The 19,315-nt window shown below is 38.2% G+C and overlaps 1 protein-coding gene, 1 long non-coding RNA gene and 1 pseudogene across 4 annotated transcripts in view; 1 reads left to right on the top strand and 2 right to left on the bottom strand.

Moving 5' to 3' along the window:
• The window catches only part of LHFPL2 (LHFPL tetraspan subfamily member 2), a 104,863-nt gene that overhangs the window by 79,115 nt on the left and 6,433 nt on the right, over positions 1-19,315 (top strand). For all 3 annotated transcript variants that reach the window (XM_026670597.2, XM_087958311.1, XM_087958310.1), the window contains one exon: positions 5,980-6,715. In XM_026670597.2, the coding sequence (XP_026526382.1) occupies positions 6,286-6,715 (430 nt within the window). In that variant the 5' untranslated portion in view covers positions 5,980-6,285. The remainder of the gene's footprint in view (positions 1-5,979; positions 6,716-19,315) is intronic.
• Positions 8,570-11,036, bottom strand: LOC148132559 (uncharacterized). Its single transcript, XR_015748206.1, has 2 exons — positions 9,925-11,036; positions 8,570-8,795 (listed from the first exon to the last, which is right to left on the bottom strand). It is a non-coding gene; the product is annotated as an uncharacterized LOC148132559 (long non-coding RNA).
• Positions 13,218-15,584, bottom strand: LOC148132558 (elongation factor 1-alpha 1 pseudogene; annotated as a pseudogene).

Here is a 19,315-nt window from a genome sequence, read left to right as displayed (position 1 = left end):
AAATAAAAAAAACTTTGTTCTTCAAGAATTTTGGGACCTAGTATCCTTGAGCATGTCAAGATGCTTTTCAGTGTAAGGATTCAGATTACACAGTCCATGTTTTCTCTTACGAATGGTAGAAGTCGTATAATGGAAACTGAAAGGAAGAAAAGCTCTACAGAGAATCATTAAAACTGCCCAAAATATCATTGAGCTCCAGCGACCAACCCTGGATGACATCTTCACATCTCGCTGTTTGAGGAAGTTGCACAACATTCTCAGAGATTCTTCCCATCCTGCTTGCAATCTTTATGAACTGTTGCCTTCTGGCAGAAGATACAGAACAATTAAAACTCAGACCACATGTTTTCTGAATAGTTTTTATCCCAAAGCTATAATTGCATTTAACAATGAACTTAAATACCACCATCAGTGAGCTGTTGGACAGTATTACTTGGTCTGTTGTATGGATGCTTGTGTGTTTTTAGGAGGCGGGGAATTTTGGCGGGTGGGGAGGTGTTTGGGGATTGTCATGTGTGTGTGCATGTTGAGTCTGGTCTCTGGGTTACGTGAATTTTGTTGTATGTATACTGTGTATATATGTACAATGACAAAAAGAATTCAATTCAGTTCAATTCAAAGAACGCTCAAATTGCACCATCACAAAACTTAGGAGAGTGAGGGAGAAAAGAATTTTAATAAACAATCTGATCCTACAAATGAATATAGGCAGTCTTCAACTTACAACGGCTCATTTAGTGGCTGTTGAAGTTACAACAACACTTAAACAAGTCACATATGACTGCTTTTCACATTGCAACCATTGCAGCATCCCCACAGTTAAGTGATCAAAAATTCACAGTTGAAAACTAGCTCATATTTATGCTGGCTCATATTTATGACAGTTGCAGCATCCTGGGTCATGTGGTTACCTCTTGTGACCTTCTGACAAGCAAACAGGGAAGCCAGATTCACTTAACAACCATGTTACTAACTTAACAACTGCAGTGATTCACTTAAAAGCTATAGCAAGAAAAGTCATAAAATGGAGAAAAATTAACAACTGCCTCACTTAGCAACAGAAGTTGTGGGCTCAATTGTGGCCGTATCAAGGACTACCTGCACTGTAGGGAACATTTTTGAAAATGGGAGGAGCAGAATTGCCACCCAATTACATATAGGTAATTCTTTCCACAGCAATCAAAAACTTATTGTGTAACTCGTGATTAAGCCTTGGCTTTAATGACTTCATGCAACTATTGCCATTTATTAACCATTTCTGATTCCATTCTTGTTGAGTATGTTTCACAGATTTTATTGGAATTTAACATTGAATGTTAATGAAATTGATGATTGGAAGTGCATTATTTCCCCACCCTCAATTTTGTTTAGAAATAAATGCAACTTTATTTGCAGGGTGCTCTAGTATTGATATCAAATAATAAATTTAATCAACATGAGTATTTTAATTTAAAAAATAATAATAGGAAAAATGTTCAGAGCAGTCTATTTTTAAAAAGATGAAAAGCTACACTATAATATAAAGAGAAGGATGTAGAAAACAAGAGGTCCTGATGTGGTGAATGTAAAGCCCTACCAAGAATAGTGGACAAATTGAACACAGACACAATAATTAGCTATCATCACAGCATATGGCAAACAGATGAGTTATGCATGCTTTAGTTCTAAAACTGGGTTTATTGCTATTCAACTACCATTTTCTACTCAATTATCAGTCAGATTTATTTTTGAAGAGATGCATTTATAAGAGGATTTACTAATACTTAAAGAACCCACTGAAATCCCATCATTAGATTCAGTTGTAATATGCTTAATATTTATTAATACATAGATTTATTTGTAGTATGCTCATGTCTATTAATGCAAAAGTAGTTATTGTTGGTATATTTTAATATTTTGCTGTTTATTCCAAGAGGAAATAAATGGTATGTCGACAAAAGTTACACTTGATCGCATTTCCAAATAACTTCCATCTGTATTTTTGAATTGATAACTATTGACAGGTAGATAAAGAAAAACGTCATTTCTTTTGTGCACTGGGATATAATTGTTTCAGTGAAACAATTCTATGATTCAATTATTGTTTCATTTTGTCAATTCTTGAAAAATTGTACCTGTATTGATTAAACACACGATCATTTTGTCGTGACACCTGATAAAATCTGACTCCATTAGATGGACAGCCAGTGCCAACATGACTTTTCCAGTTAGCTGCTTACAGGGAAAAAAGAGGTTGGAGGAACATTTTAAAATAATCACAGAGTTTGAAGGAATGTCCTAGAGCAGGGGTCGCCAATCTTTTGGATCTCAGGGACCACCAAACTCATAATTTTAAATCCTGTGGACCAGAGACCCTGGGAAAATCCCCCAAAAAGTCTGCAGGAAAATTCCCCACCTCGTTTTCCTACCTATCGATCATTCTTTATTTGGGTTCGCAGGATATCGTCTCCAGCTCCATTCTTGGTGGGGGGGGAGGGGAGAAGAGAGAGAGAGACTTTTGGCTTCATGCAAGGAAAGCAACAGAAGCAGCAGAAGTCTTTCTTTCTCTCCCCCAAACTCCGCCAGAAATGAGTGTTTGCCAGTGCAGTCTCTTGGAGCAGGATGCCTTGCAGGATCCCAAAGACTCATTTCTGGTGGAGTTTGGGGGAGAGAAAGAAAGACTTTTGCTGCTTTCCTTGCGTGCAGCCAAAAGCAGAAGAAGAAAGAAGCGAAAAGAAGCAGCCCGGTGGTCAGGCGAGGTGCATGGGGCACATGGGGCCTCCGCCCTTTCAACCCTCCCCCTCACTACCTCATGTTCACAATGCAAGCCTTGTGTTCCTGTGGGGGCGTGGGGCACATGGGGCCTCCGCCCTTTCAACCCTCCCCCTCACTACCTCATGTTGTTCACAGTGCAAGCCTTGTGTTCCTGTGGGCCATGTGGGTGGCACAGCCTTGTGTTCTCGTGCAGCCTGGATTGTTTTGGGGGTGACATTTCTTTGCGGACCACCAAAATTTTCTCACGGACCACCAGGGGTCCCTGGCCCACTGGTTGGTGACCACTGTCCAAAAGCACTGTTTCTTAAACTTTCAAGAACACAGAACATCAAACAATGTCTATTTTTATGAATGCTAATACTCTTTCTATTAAAAAAGACTGATATTGAAACAAGTAAACTTTAACAATGTTCTTTATTTTCTTTTACATTTTATATATCAATTAAGAATTTTAATGAGAGATATGAGTTTATTATATAATCTGATAGCATATTTCATTAAAGACTAGAATGAGATTTGTTTTTAATGAAGTCTTTAGATATTACTTCTTTAGTCTTGACTCTGTACTTTTTCATTTTAATGCTTGCATCTGTTCTATTCCATTGAAAAGTCTTCTAATGGTGCATTTTTTATTTGCTTCAGTGGGATCTACAAGAGAATGACGAGAATGTTGAGTAATAAAATTAGATATATCTAAACCCAGGAAGAACTTATTTGGCTCTTAGGACTGACGTGCAGAGGCTCTTTAGATTGTTTGGGGAGCACCAATGCCCCTGCAGAAGATAGTTCAAGGAACAAAATTCTAGAGCTCTCGTGAACGTTGTTTTCATCATTTAAGTACACGGTCACCTCTTTACTTAAAAGATGGTGCCTTAATATGTCCCTTTTTTTCTTACAGCTTGTTTTTTTTATATACAGTAACATGATTTTACATACTGACCACTGCCTTCTGAGACTATTATGCTGATGCTGAGTTAGGCTTGGAGAATGGCATGTTGATCCTACAAGATGGATATAGTTCTTACTACCAATATCCACTCAGGTCTTTTGACACTTGTAAAACAAATTAGTCTGTGACACGGATATCAAACTTGCGGTGTCACGTTACCATCACATGATGCTTTTCCCATGGAGCTGGGGTGGGCGTGGCCTGCACAGAACACATCCAGCCCGCAGGCTGCCAGTTTGACAGCCCTCGTCTATGAAAATTGCAGCATACCTAAGGGTTTAAATTTGTAAATTTCAAAGTATAAACTATCCAGGGTTTTTCAGTTTAATTTATTTATTTATTTATTTCGCAGCGTTGGTATTTACTATTCATATCATGAGCAATGACTCATGCTTTTATTGCTTTTCCTTTCATCTTACAAGTGATCTCCACACCCTGTAAAATAAATTTGACCTTTGCTTCTGTCTGAAGATCTGTAAATCTAACCAGCTGTACTGTATTGTGATTTCTATTTTAATTTGCTCTATTCCTTATACTTCTTTCCCGTTATCTTTTAAAAACTAATTTCAATAACTGTACAAGTGTTTTTGTTCTAACAAAATAATAACGGTCTGCTTTTGAACATGGTAATTATTTTGCTTCCTGCCTGTTAAATTCTTCACCTCCTTTCTGGCATGGGTGAAGTTAAAAGAGACAGTCACTATATTTCCTTCCTTCCCAATCATTATAGAAATTTGACCTGCTGAGAGGATTTGCTGCTTTGGCAAGTTATAAGTTATCTTCCAGCTTTTATTATTTACAGAGGGTGTGTTTGCACCATACGCCTGTTGATCTGCCTGACAGCAGTGCTGCTTGTTTCCCCCTCTATGCCAGAAGTCAAGTTGTGAACTGTATTAATTCTTCACTGACTGAGGATAGCCAGAAGTTGTGGTCTTTTATTTTCAGAAAATTAAATAATGATCAACTTCCTAAAAATGCTTTACTTTTAAGCAAGGAATATTAACACAATTTGTGTCCGCACAAGAATGTCCTCTTTGAGTTCACCTGTGTGACGCTAGAAGAGACTTCTCCAACCTAATGTTTTCTGGATTTGATGTGAATGAAACTTTCAGAATTTCCAACTAGTAGGCCCATGTTTGGATAGTTTATGATGGCTTCAGAAATTCAGTGGATCCATATCTTAAACCTTGGCACATGGATTTTATATGGAGATTCTTCCATACAGTTTGTGATAAATGTTAAGCTACGCTGTAGCTTTATATGTATTCTTATATTTCCTTCAACTATTTCATAGGTGTTTTCACCTGACCTAAGGGAGCTTCTCTGTTCCAGTGCTGCTTCACCAGCAAAGTTGTATCTTTTGCTTCTAGATTGTTCTCTGGCCTTCTCAAGGATGCCTACTCTCTATTCATGAATTAATACATAAATGTTTAATAAAAATATAAAAGAGCAAAAAACAATGAGGTACTCCAAACTTAAAAGTAAATTTATTGAAACATGGTCATCTTTCCTGAGCAATATTAATTTTTCCTAACAGATTTCCCATATTATAGGTATATTGTCTTATGTGTGTATACATCTGTCAATATTCTGAAGTTTCATTCATATTTAGTTTTGTGTAGAATAAAATGTAAATGGCTACTCTGAACCAGCCCCAAATAAGGTAAGTTTCAGTGGTCCTTCTGTGTGAAGTGTCACTTTTAAAGATGAGATAGGTGCCAACCAGAGAAGTAGTTACGACCATTCAGATCCATAGTTTATGAGTAGTTGATTCGTCATTTCCCTGAGGTTAGAGAAAGCCTTTTTAAATTACTCAGGCTACTTAAATTTTATTTTAGTTTGCGGATTTCCTTTAGAGAAGAATCGTGAAAGTTGTTCATTTTACGTAATAGACCTGGTTAAAATTCATAATTGAGACTGGCCTTTTTCTCCAAATCTACACTCACAAATGGTACTAAGTGTATTCTTTTTAGGTGGAAATTTGAATGGATGGATGTACTCTGAATATCTGTGAAACTTAAAAGCAGACCACTGCAAAGTTTTATAATCTGTAGCAATTCTGTAAGGCAGTGCTCATAGGAAATTAATAACCCTGCTGTGGGTAAAGATTGCAGAAGATTCCTGCCGACTGTATTTGACAAGCTGATATAAAAAGTATTAGATGCTTGTTTAGATCTTACCTAAAAACAAAAATGGGTTTTCTCAGAAATGAAGGATTTATTTTAATTCTTCTAACAATCCCTCCTCCCATACCTTCTTTCTTTTCTTTCTTTTAGGTGTGGAGTGTCAAACCAGAGGCAGTCCTTGGGGTTGAAACGTCATATGCCAGTATGACTATTAGCACAGATGTACACACTTCAGAGCTCGGCAGTCAAAGAAGAGGAAGAGAGAAACAAGACGTTTAGAGTCAACAACGAAACTGCTTGCATGACTACCGCCTTCCAAGAGTGCCTTCAGTTTCTGAAGTAGAAGAATAAGTGAACGGAAAAAAGGATTACATATTATATTCCTTTTTCTTTTATTTTTAACCACTTGGGATTTTAGTCTTTGAATTGACGTGGCCACAAGCACTGGATAGCAATATGTGTCATGTCATTGTTACTTGTCGCTCAATGTTGTGGACACTCTTGAGTATTGTTGTGGCGTTTGCAGAGCTCATAGCCTTCATGAGTGCGGATTGGCTGATTGGCAAGGCCCATCCTGGAAGTTTTCAGGACACAGACAGCAGGAGGGCAGGATCAATGGATCCCTATCGTCCCACCTTGGGGATCTATGGACGTTGCACCAGAATTGAGCACCTCCAGTCTTCCATGCCCGATACATCTTGTGGCCCCTATGCAGATAACTTCAGTGAGATTGCCAGTGGATTTTGGCAAGCTACTGCTATTTTTCTTGCTGTGGGGATCTTGATACTCTGTGCAGTTGCATTCGTTTCTGTTTTCACCATGTGTGTACAGAGTATTATGAAGAAAAGTATTTTTAATGTCTGTGGGCTGCTACAAGGAATTGCAGGTAGGTGTGACAAATAAAAAGGGAAGCTCTTACTATCTGTTGGTAAGTAACATACTTATTATATGTTTGTAATAAGTGGATTTGGAACACCCACATTTAGATTTTATTTTTGTAAATCCTTTTCTCATGTTATATAGCTAACTGGCTCAAAGAAATATTATGAGTGTTTCCAAATTAAAGATGGTTCAGCTAATGGCAACAGCTGCCCAGAATTGTCTTATCTTGAAAAGCAAGACTGGTGAATACGTAAATGGGAGGCCACCAGGAAATCCCAGGGCTCAGATTATTGCAAAATAGCAAATAACATTTCAGGAGAAGACAGTCACTTCTGTGTTTCTGCCAAGAAAACTATATGCATATGTTCATGAAGTCACCATAGGTCAAACTGAACTCATAAACCCTTAAATTTTATTTGAAGTCTGGTAGGAATGTTTATTCAGATTCATCAGTGGAAAAGGAAGGGGACATATTCCCTGATTGTGCAAGGTCCTGAAGAAGGGCATTATAAGAAGGGAATATTAATAGAAAAACAAGTTAGTTTTTATATATTGATGTTCTTCAGTTGAAATGCCTCAATTTTGAGGACACTCCCTCTTTTTCTCCGAGCAAGTCTGGGTTCAAGATGACTAGGTGGCAACTTTAAGGAACTTCAGACTTATATGCTGCTTCTTTTTCAGTATAGTTTCTTCCCTACTTTGTGATAAATTCATACTTTTTGGGATCATCTAAATCAGCCAGCTGTGGTTTACATCTAGGAAGCCCTGATTACAGTATAATTACACCGTGATTTTAGTTGGTTAAATGTAAATAATAAATATGATTTTGCCTAAATCCAGAAACAGATGGAATGAATCATTCAGGATTGGGCTGGGGATGGGGGAATGAGATGGAGGGGGATGAATTTTAGACTCTTAGTGTTCGAATAATGACAAACCATAGTTCTTGTACAGTCTCTAGGCAGGGTAACCCTTGGGCCCTACTGGGTCTTGAGTCATTTGGAATTGGGCAGTGGAAGTGACGGGAGTGCGCTCATCCCAACTAGCGTGAACAGCAGGCGTGTGCATGCACTCTTCATTTGCACAAGTGGTGAGTGTGTGCACATTGCTTGTGCAAATGGAGCTGCATGCAGCTTGCAAGCAATTCACATAGAACCATGCCCTCTTCACCCTCCTACTGGGCCACAAAGCAGAAAAGTTTGGGGAACTCTGCTCTAGGCGACAGTTTCCAAACTGACATGGATCAGAGACGCTAATCTATTGCTATATAGTAATTTTAAAAAGATTCATTAGTGGGAATACCATAGGATCTGAAAGTACAGCACTCTGTAGATGTAAAGTAACTTTGGAATTTTTGAAATTTAGCTCCCTTGCAACTTACATCATGCCAGCAATCTTGCAGTGATTCTTTAGTCAGACCAACAGTAATGTAAATGGGTGAGTGTTGAAAATCTAACTGATGATAATATAACAACAGGTTGCAATGTGCTAAGTTCTGCTGGTTGTGCATGTTTCAAATTGCTGCCAGTGTTAAAAAAAAATTCCTCACATTTATATTGAAGGTTGATTCTTATATCTATGCGGAGATTGCTAATAAATTCTGTTTTTCTGTGATTTTTTTGTGAAATTGATCTCCTTTGCAAACTATTGTTTGCTTTTGAGTTGCTTAGACTATGTTACACTTCTTCCCTCTTGATTGTTATACATTTCTGTTGGCAATCAAAGCATGAGCTTTTTCAGGAATGCTGGATCAGTATAATAGTTCTAGATATGCTTACTCAAAAGTAGGTCTTACTGAATAAAACTATATTACTCCCAAGTATTTCTGCCTAGGTTATCAATTTAAAAAGTCTGTAAATCATTGCAAAAAGTGATTTATTTATTCCTTGGAATTCATATGGGAAAGAAAATAATACATCAATTGTTAAACATCTTCAGCTGTGACTTAGGTGATACGTGAAGTGGGATTTATGAGACGATAAGATAGTTGTGTTCTTTTAAGTTGTAATCCATTATCCTCGTAGATTGGCATGCAAGTCACAGTGAGCCCACACATATCTTGGTTCAAGGACTTTTAAGTCTGTCTGCAAATAAATTTGTGATTAAAAATTCATTTTAAAATTCCTGCAAAGTTTTTCCTTGGTTGTTAAAGTGGAGAAGCTACAGTCTTCATTTGGTAAACAATTCTGTAACCAGATTGTTAAGAGGGGGGGAAAAAGAGTTTCAAATAACTCTGAAGTAATAGAACCATATCATTAAATCTGTAATTGCTGTCTCATAAGAAAAAGCCACTGGACTATTTGACTCTCTTTGGAGTGTACATAAACTGTTTTTGTAGAAAGCTGTGAATCACTTGAAAGATCTGAGAAAAAGGAAATCTGTTCCTAAAATACTAACAAGAAATTAATTTTAACAGGATTGATTGTAATAATAGCTTCCTCTCTTAAGCAGTATTGTTTGGAGCCTCCAGTTATTTAGTCATTTAATGGATTTACCATTTTAAATAGGTACTTAAGAAAATATTAAGAGAACCACTTTGGTGTAGTAGTGGCTAGAAACTGGAAGCCAGCTGGGTAACTTTGAGCCAGTCACTCACTGTCAGTTCTAGAAAGGAGGCAATGGCAAACTATTTCTGAAAACCTTGCCAAAATAATCTCAGAGATCTGTCCACACAGTTGGAGTGAGGGAGGAAGGGAGGGAGGGAGGAGGGAAAGAAGGAAATATTGGAGCTTGGAATACAGCAGATTATAGTTTGAGGGCAAAACATTTGTAAATCAGTTACAGAACTATGTCCTAAGGACTTGCTTGTCTAATTCTAAGGTTTTAGAGCATGTGATCATCACAGAGTTAAGAAATTGGCAGATGTAGATGGCAGTTTTGAAACTTTAAGTAAATGAGGAAACGATAGTGGTATAATTGTCCCTTCAGACATGACTGATGCTCATGTGGTCAGGATTTTTTTCTCCTTCATATGTCAGGACTCTCATGCTGGCTTTGCACTACCCTTAAACTAGACTGAAATAGAATGGAAAAATTTACAGCTCAGTGTATTGAGGGAACCCAACCATTGTCTTTGTATTGTGTAAGCCAGGCCATCATATTAACTCATAATGTAGTTGATCTAGTTTACATGAAATAACACAACTGCTATCACCACCTAGCACAGGTTTAGGTTTTACTGCATTGTATGAAGTCAGCTATAGAGCTGTATACCTCTCTCCATGCCGTTACTCCATTCACCTGCAACCAGTTTATATCACAGTCTGTGGCTTTTGTCATCTATCTTTAGTGCTTCCCAATGAGATTTCAGCTGAGTACAAAAAGGCAATTTGGTTACTCTTGTGTAAAAGTAATCACCAATAAATCACACAAAGACTCACATGGTAATGGGAAATAGCTATGCTTGAATTATTAGAAAGAGGGGAAAATGGCGTTATGAAATCTCCACCTCTTTAATTTTAGCCAAGTTATGTTCTGTCATTTAAAAACAGTCACCAGTAGCTAATTGCCAAAAAAAATAACCAAAAGCTACTTCTGGAGAACATTTAGGATAGGAATTCCTCAAAAAGAGGATCTCCAAATGAGATCCTTAGTTTCTTCCCTAGTGTCCTATATATATCCTGATATATCACACTTCCCTAGTTTCTACGTTTTTCCTCTGAGCCCTCACATAATCACATGACCATGGAATGGTCATAAGTAGGAAAACTGGTTATAAGTCACTTTTTTAGTGCCATTGTAACTTTGGATGATCACTAAATGAATGGTTAAGTCAAGGATTATCTGTACCAATAGCTGGCATTCACAAGGCCAGCCAACAACCATACCATATCATGAGGTAGCATTGTTAGGGCTTTCAGAAACAATGGTAAGAACTTTCTCAGGCCCAGGAATGTCTTGTTTATTTATTCAAAATATTTCTCAAGTATTTCATTTAGTTGGATTTCAGAGCAATGTGCAAAGGTATAAAAATAAAGCAACCTAATAAGAATGCAGTGCAATAAACATGAACAGCCATTAGAACAAACAAGAACAAAGTGAAACTCTTAAAAACCACAGGGAAGTAGAAGCATCCCTACTGTGCCACGTGCTTTGGCAGTGAATCCCAAAGTAACTCTGCTATCAATATCATATTTGCTTCTTTGGAGTGGGTGCTCTAAAGTTCCCAATCATGCAGTCATGAATTCTTCATTATAGGCAGGACTCTAGCCACATTCAATGGGGTGAATGCTAAGCCAAGAGTTGCTTGAACATTGTTCATTAAATAAGCCATAACTGGTTGGCGTCACACAACTCTTTCCTTTGAACGCCTTAGGCAGGGGTTGGACTAGAAGACCTCCAAGGTTCCTTCCAACTCTGTGATTCTCTGAACTTGCTAAGCTAAACAAAACCATGCCTCCCCCTCCTTTTGACTTAATAGTTTTACTAATAACAATGGGACTTGCATATTCTTCATATCTTAGCCTTGCTTCTTTTTCTTCATATGTTGCTGTCAATATCTCCTTAAGATAGCCTTACCTGGCTTTAGTGCTTCCAGCAAGGTTACATTATTGGGCCCAACAACAACACATAACTCCTTAATCTCACAACACATGGATTGTCACAACCACAATTTTCATTGGGAAACTGAATCCCTTAAAGGAGAATCAGGAGAAAATCCCATCTCCATCAAAATTGGCAGGCATGCTACTGTATATAAACAGGGAACAAAACCAATATGTTGATATATTATCTAGTTGGATAACAAAACGTTTGCAAGCAAACAACCAACCTCAGCACCAAGGACTCCATGGTTTATTTATTGTCTATCTATGAGGTTTCCTTGGTAAAATCTAGGAGTGGTTTTCCATTGTTTTCTCCTATACACTAGGTCTTTGTTATCATTAAAATGATTATCCACTTTATATCCTCCAACATCATCATATAACAGTCTAATTGTTTAATATACATGCTTTTTTGCTTTAGCTGGTCAGCTGGGATGACATGACAGGACTGTCAAACTCCCGGCCTGTGGGCCAGATGTGTCATATCGGGTGGCCACGCCCATGCCCTATTTAGGGAAGGGGAAAAAGTCCTGATATATCACATGATGATGACATGAATTTGATACCCCTGCAATAGATGAGCTGGTGGGACTTCATACTCTGGGCATACATTCCTGTTATTTTTCATTCATCCCTCCCCCTTGCCACATTTAAACAAGGTTGATCATAAGTAGCTGTAGAATTTTAAGGCATCTTATGTTAATAGCCTTCTGGAATCCAGAGATTCTAGGCTGATCTACATGTGAATTTTCTAATTGGGTATACATACATTCATTAAAACCATATCCTAATACAGGGACTTATGTGACTATCTCTTCCAAGCTCAGTGGCCATGACAGGTTTTTCAGTGGTATGTGGGGTCAGTATTCTAAAAGTAGGCATGGATGGATGGGTGAAGTTAAGTTTAATGTAATTTTAATTGGACTAGAATGATAACAAATACAGTTATTGTAAATATTCTGCAATGTATTTAATAATTGTCCTCTTCTGCAATGAGGCATACCATTTATCAGCAACTTTTTGCTTTGGAGATAACCTATAACATTTGGAAAGAGAACCAATTCTGTATCCCTCCATCCTGATGCTTTTACCCGTGATATAAGTTGCCCTCCCATCCTTTTGTTTCATCAGCATAACATGGATTAGACTTGTGTTAGTATTTTCTTTATGGCTGTGTTCTTGCTGTCTGAAATTTGATTGGTGGATTATGGCTTAGTTTATATTATGTAATTGAATCATGCAAGTTGCGATGGACTGATTCCTGTGGCATTTTTGGAGAGAGTCCAAATGCTACCCAGGACAGTTTCATCCAAGAGATTTTCTGAAATAAAAACTTGCAGGAAAATTGGTCTGCTGTTTAAGCAGCCTGTTTGGAATGTGACTTTGTTTTTATAAGCAAGGCAGGGCTTAAACTGTCTTGTGGTACAATAGACACTAAGATAGCGGATGCTCTCAAGATGAAACATTAGACATACAAAACGTCCTTTTGGTTTTCTTCAGTCATGGGGTCAGGCAGCTTGTCTTCCTTGGCCCAGTGCCCTATGGAGCAACGCCCTCCTAGATTTCGGTTGGCTCCTACCTTGCTGACCATTAAGGCTGAAGGTTTGCTACGCCTTGCAGGTCCTGGCCCAGAATGATACGTGAGCCTGTTGCAACTATTCAAGTTGTGAGTCTGCCCCACCACATCCTTCACAATATATTCTATTGTTTTAGAATTTTCCTTTGTATTTGATCTTTTAAGTTCTTGTTAACTGCTCTGAGGTTTCTGCTGAGTGGGAAGCTATAGAAATCAAGGAAGTAAGCAAGCAAGGAACAAAACACTCAGATTTAGCATATTCTAGCAAACCCAGGTTTCCAGTTGGCTGCCAGAGCAGACATGAGAAGAGAAATAATTTGGTGTATTAGCTTTATAATATAGTGACAATATCAATATATGTACTGATACTCAAAAATGCGGACTGATTTTCGTATTAATAGTCACTGAGCTGTAGTAACTGGCAAATCTTTTACAGATACATTCTTTACATTGAAGCCAACATTGTCACCAGGAAGAGCTTCACTTAGAGCCTCATGATGCATCTCAACAGATTTTACTTCAGTTGTAACATTAACTGGAGCAAATGTCACCACCATGCTTGGTTTTAGAATGCCAGTTTCCACATGACCGACTGGAACGGTACCAATCCCACCAATTTTGTAGACATTCTGAAGTGGCAGGCATAGAGGTTTGTCAGTTGGACGAGTTGGTGGCAAGATAGAGTCCAGAGCTTCTAGCAGTGTAGTTCCACTAGCACCGCCATCTTTACGAGTCACCTTCCACCCTTTGAACCAGGGCATATTAGAGCTAGGCTCCAACATGTTATCTCCATTCCAGCCTGAAATTGGTACAAGTGCCACTGTATCTGGATTATGGCTGATTTTTTTTATGTACGTGCCAACTTCTTTGACAATTTCCTCATATCTCTTCTGGCTGTAAGGTGGTTCAGTGGAATCCTGATAGAGCACTTAAAAAAAGAAGGAACAACAGGCCAGACAACTAGTCTTGTGATTTTTATGCTATTCCTGATTCACAGTGTGGGTTTTTGTGGGGAAGAAAGGCTACATTACTCTCAGCAATTCAGAGTGACTGCTGTAAAACAAATGAATTAGGAAATAGTGTGGAAAGTCCCACAGCTGCCAATCATCCTTGTGGCTTTCACTTTTAGATTCTTCCATTATTTTCTTCTGTAAATGTATATTTACAGAGATCATCAAAGTTACTGAACATTTCCAAATAGGGCAGAGTTTGGAAGATGCCTAATTCAATAAGCCACATATAAATTTAATAACAACCTTGTTTCCTATGCACTTGGATTTTAAAGACATAGTATAAAAGCCATGTTGTTAAACTTTGGTTTAATGAATAAACGTCCATTGGGCTGTCTTGTTCAATGTAATAAAAACCATTGGTTTATACATCAGTGTGGCTGAGTTTTCACAGTATGCAAAAACCATATATATAAGCCACTTCATAGATATTTTACTTAACCTCTGGAGAGAAAAACATACAGCTGAAAAGGCTTTATTCATAAGGTGGCATAAGGTGAGGGAAGAAGTTATCATTCAGGCTTGGGGACAACTTGAAGTACTTGTTAGGTTAAACATTTATTTCCAAAGACTTGATCAACTAATTTGTAGATCTTATTTCAAGTCTGACAGTAGCAAATTGTGAAAGACTCCTTTAAATTGATCTAGAGATAATATACACATGCAGCGTGGATGGCAACAGTATGGAAGTTGTTTGCCACTGCCTAACCTACCAGGCCTAAACTTTGTTTTGCTACTGGATATAGATGTTGCTAGACAAGCGATGCCACTTGTTTAGGCAGTTAGACAGAACCAATTAACTTTTCCTTGATTTCTAAACTAGTAACAAAGTCAATTTGGTAGTTTTCCCATAGTGGTCAGTGTCTAAATTTCCAATTTTTCAGAAAATTGTATACAGCTGTCGCAACCTCTTAAGATAGCATTCAGAAATAGTATATTATTATTCAATAATTAAACATGCAAAAAATATTTCTTGATTTGTGTCATAAACATTAAACCAGGTTTCTCTTATATGGTACCCTCCACATTAATTATATGAGAACTAAATTGGCATGCAGTCTTATGCAGAATGTAGGTTAACCAAAAATTGAACAAAGATTAATTGGATGCATTAGTAAGTTGCATTTCAGTCCATGTTGTCATTTTGCCTTAAAATTGATGAAGATAGCCATCTGTTTTTAACCAATGAATTTTACTGAGTTATCAATCCTGTTGGACTTGAGAGTCCTGCAAGCACACAAGGGGCCATGGAATAGCATTTTTAAAATTTAATCATTAGTCTTACTGTATACTTGCTTCTCTAAGAGGAACCCTTGATGAATTTAATGCAATGTAACTCCAAGGAGACATAGGAAATGCACTATAATTCTATTAATTCCACTAGGAAGGAAATACCATATTTTTTTGCTCCATAAGATGCACTTTTTTGTTCCCCAAAAGTGGGTGGAAATGTCTGTGCGTCTTATGGAGTGAATATTGCATCACAGCCCCGGATGCGTTGACAGGAGAAGGACTGGTGCGGCAACGACAGGCAGCAGCGAAGAACAGCCTGTCCCCACTGCTGCCTATCGGCAGTTAGATCAATCTCCCGGAATACCACTGATCAGCTGTTCAAGCAACGGGGATCGCCACCGCCATTCTCATGGCAAATGGTCACAGCGGTGAATGGTGGTAGTGATCCCCGCTGCCTGGAACAGCTGCTCAGCGGTACTCTGGGAGGGCGAACCAACCGCCGAAAGTCATCGGTGAGTGGCAGCAGCAGTGAGTGGCAGCAATAGATGGTGGCGAGAGGCAGCGGCAACAACAGGAATCCCGGGGGGAAAAATCCATTGTGGGGACAGCCTCACCTACAAAAAATTTCTTCTGTGGCTTCAAGAGCTTCAAGAACAAACAAGCGGAGGAACGGAGCCCTGACAAGCCATATGCTGGGGCTAGGAGGCAGAAGCAGATTTTTTGTTTTCTTGTTTTCCTCCTCAAAAGTTAGGTGCGTCTTGTGGTTCGGAGTGTCTTACGGAGCAAAAAATATGTTAACTAACACCAAGTCCAGAGCTTGTGGGATTTCCCCTCTCTTCTGGGAGTGGTAATAATAAAATTTTGGATGTTGAAGATTCAGTGTCATTCCTAGCATATCCTTAAAACAATTATTGATAATCTCCCAACATTAAGCCTACATTAGCTATCCAGAGTGATTTTTAACACATTATACAGATATAACCTGTACATTTTTGTAGACAGGAACAGTCTTAAGGGGTTTATATTTCAGTAGGCTTAACATTAAAAAAATATTTCCTGACCAAGTAGCCTTGCTTTCTATACAGAAGTTGTGGGGTATCCAGATGTCCCTACCTTTGCAAAATGTTTCCATGGTTTCTTCCATCTTTCTTCTCACAAGAGTCAAGAGAAGAATGATGGGAAAGATCCATGGTGCATTGTGACAGTAAGAGCTAGCAGCTTTCTACCGGGGAGAGTAATGTCTGATATACGAAGGGCCTTGTGACTTTTAAGATCATGGGAACTACTTGTAGTGTTTTTTAATTTAAATTAAACAGCATCACATATGCCTTTGACAGATGTAGCATTAATTCCCTTTTGATCACATTTAGCTCCTGTGGATTTTCCTGGGACCTTTTAGCAAGCAAACACTCCCTGAATTTTGTCAGAAATTGGGAGAGGGTCATTTTTGAAATGGAACTAAGTGTGCCTTGCAGTACTTCACCCCTTAATATGGCAGAGCAACCACCATACAAACATCAAAACTAAAGCGTATGTTTCTGCTTAGCCAAACAAACAGCTGGGTAACTGTGCTTTGAAGAGGCTGCTTCCATATCAGGCCAGAGGATCTGTTTTACATCAGGGCAAAACTGCTGTTCTGGCGTTGCTCAAACTTAGTGCATGGTTGTTTTTAGAACAGTACTGTGTGGGAATAGCTGTTACTGCTTAACCTACTTAATGAAGGTTCCTTTGTTCTTCAATAATTATTAGATAATTCAATAAATGTAAATCACTAAACCTGTACCACAGAGATAAAATGCTGAATCAGTGATAACTGAAACCAAATATAACAGTCTCAAAAAGATATTGGTACTTCAGGGAAGGCAAATTAGCTTTATATAAGTCCAGTACATTTTAATTTAGAGCAATAGATTGCCAAAATGCAACATGGAAATGGAAATATCCTGAATATCATATAACCTCATTTAACAATACAGATTTCAGTTGTTACAAAATAGTTGACCAAAGTATTGTCAGAGACAGTTGCCTGGACTTGCACAAGGCTGAAGGATTTATGGCCATCACATCTGCACTATTCTTCCCTTCAGCTACCATTCTAGGAAGGAAAATGCTTTAATTGTACTGCATGAAGACCAAGTCCCAGTATGAGCCAGTAATCAATTCAGAATAAACATTTTGTAAGAATTATTGTGCTGTTCCCATATGTTGCCAAGAGGCTGCTCTTTTTTTAGTATATTGGAGCTCTGAAAAATGTTGGCATTTTAATAGAATTAATAATCATGATTGTCATTGGTAAAAATTACTTTCAGCTTACGTATAAAAATGTTTGTGCAGCTTTTTCAGATAGCTATGCTCAATTTCGGCAAAGAGTATACAATTCATAGTCTTTGCAGTGCAATTCATTGTATTTTTTTCTCCATTGTCAGGGCGTTTTTTTTTTTTTTTTTCAGTTTACATTCTTTAGTTTCCTTGCTTCCTGAAACTACTAAGGAAGAAGTGAATTATCAGTGCTGATAAGGACAATTTTTTAAACCTTGTATGGTTATCTCTCTCCATGATGGAAAAAAGTGAAATCTGAGTGTATTTGCATACAGAGTTTATACAGGCAGAGGGAGTGACATGCTTGTGCTCTCTATTGAAGTAGAGAGAAAAAATTCAGAAAAAATTCATTGAAAATAAAAGGGAGCAGTTCAGAAAAACTGGAGTCCTCCCATAACTAACCATGGGGATATTTTCACATGCATGCTTGTCACCTATGCAAATGGAGCAGTGGTGGCACAATTGTGAAATCTGAAATCTGGAGTGTATTTGCATACAGAGTTTATACAGGCAGAGGGAGTGATATGCTTGTGCTCTCTATTGAAGTAGAGAGAAAAATTCAGAAAAAATTCATTGAAAATAAAAGGGAGCAGTTCAGAAGACTGAGTCCTCCCATAACCAAAAATGGGGCGAGTTTCACCGCATGCCGGCGTGCCCAGCTGATGAATCGGAACAGGGTGGCACAAGTGTTGGGGATCCTGCAGTACAGTACTGCAGGCTAACTCACTGCTCACTCCAGGAGTTCAATCCTGACTGAAGGCTCAAGGTTGACTCAGCCTTCCACCCTTCGGAGGACCCAGATTGTTGGGGGCAATAGGCTGACTCTGTAAACCACTTAGAGCGGGCTGTAAAGCACTGTGAAGTGGTATATAAGTTAGCCACTAGCCAAACCCTTTACAGCAGGGACTCCCAGTCCATGTACCAGTAGTGGCCTGTGGCCTGTTGGGAACCAAGCTGCAGGTGAGTGTGTAAAGCTCCATATATATATATGGAGCTTTACACACTCACCTGCAGCTTGGTGTATATATATATACATACATACATACATACATATACATATACATACATACACACACACACACACACATACACTCACTACTTATGCATATATATATATATATATAATTTCATGCCTATCTTATTTCCCTTTAAAAACAAATCTTGATTTCTTCTGGATAACAAACAGGATAGTCATAAATGATTGTTTGCTATTCCCACAACTAATAAACCCTGTATTGCAGAGATCCAGTGCTGCCAGTCACCACAAGCAACTCAGCAACATGCCAGAACCAATGAAGGGTTAATAATTGTTTCTTCTGTACAGAAAAATGGGAGGGAGAGCAACAAAATTCAGTTCCAGCAACCAATCCTTTCAGGAAAGCCATGACAATACAAATCAATATAAAGTCAAGCTCTCTGCTATGGAAATTTCATTTTGCTTTTTTTGCAATATATGAAATCATGTTTGCACAAATAAACTACATTTATTTTTAAAGGAAATGTCCAAAAATTAATTTGGACACTTTGGACAAAATACAGTAATTTTCAAACTGCCTTTGAGGCCGTAGAAACAGTAGAACCTCCAGTCAAAAGAATTATGCCGCAGGTCTCGTTGACAAAAGAACTTGTGATATCAAGAAGGGGATTTGGGGTGTTTAGTCTGCCAGAGTTGGTGGGCTCAGTAGGATGAAAGCTCAATTTATCCGTCTGCCTGACCTTAAGCAATATTTCATGTCAATTAGCTCAGGCATTCCAACAGGAAATGCTACCCAATTCCCAAATTCCATAGAGAAAGTGCTACAGTCAAGATAAGAGTCATAGTCATATATGGATTCCAGTAAGCAATAACACAAGAAGTTACAAGTAATCCATGGTTTTTAAATGTTTTGCCTTATTCTCCTAGGTGGCTGATGCTATATATA

The sequence above is a fragment of the Notechis scutatus genome, chromosome 2 (genome assembly GCF_049901735.1).
Source record: "Notechis scutatus isolate UNSWTSFEM ecotype Mainland chromosome 2, rNotScu1.2, whole genome shotgun sequence".
Classification (NCBI taxonomy): domain Eukaryota; kingdom Metazoa; phylum Chordata; class Lepidosauria; order Squamata; family Elapidae; genus Notechis; species Notechis scutatus.
The sequence above is the reverse complement of the archived record's forward strand: the minus strand, read 5'-3'. Positions and strand labels throughout refer to the sequence as shown.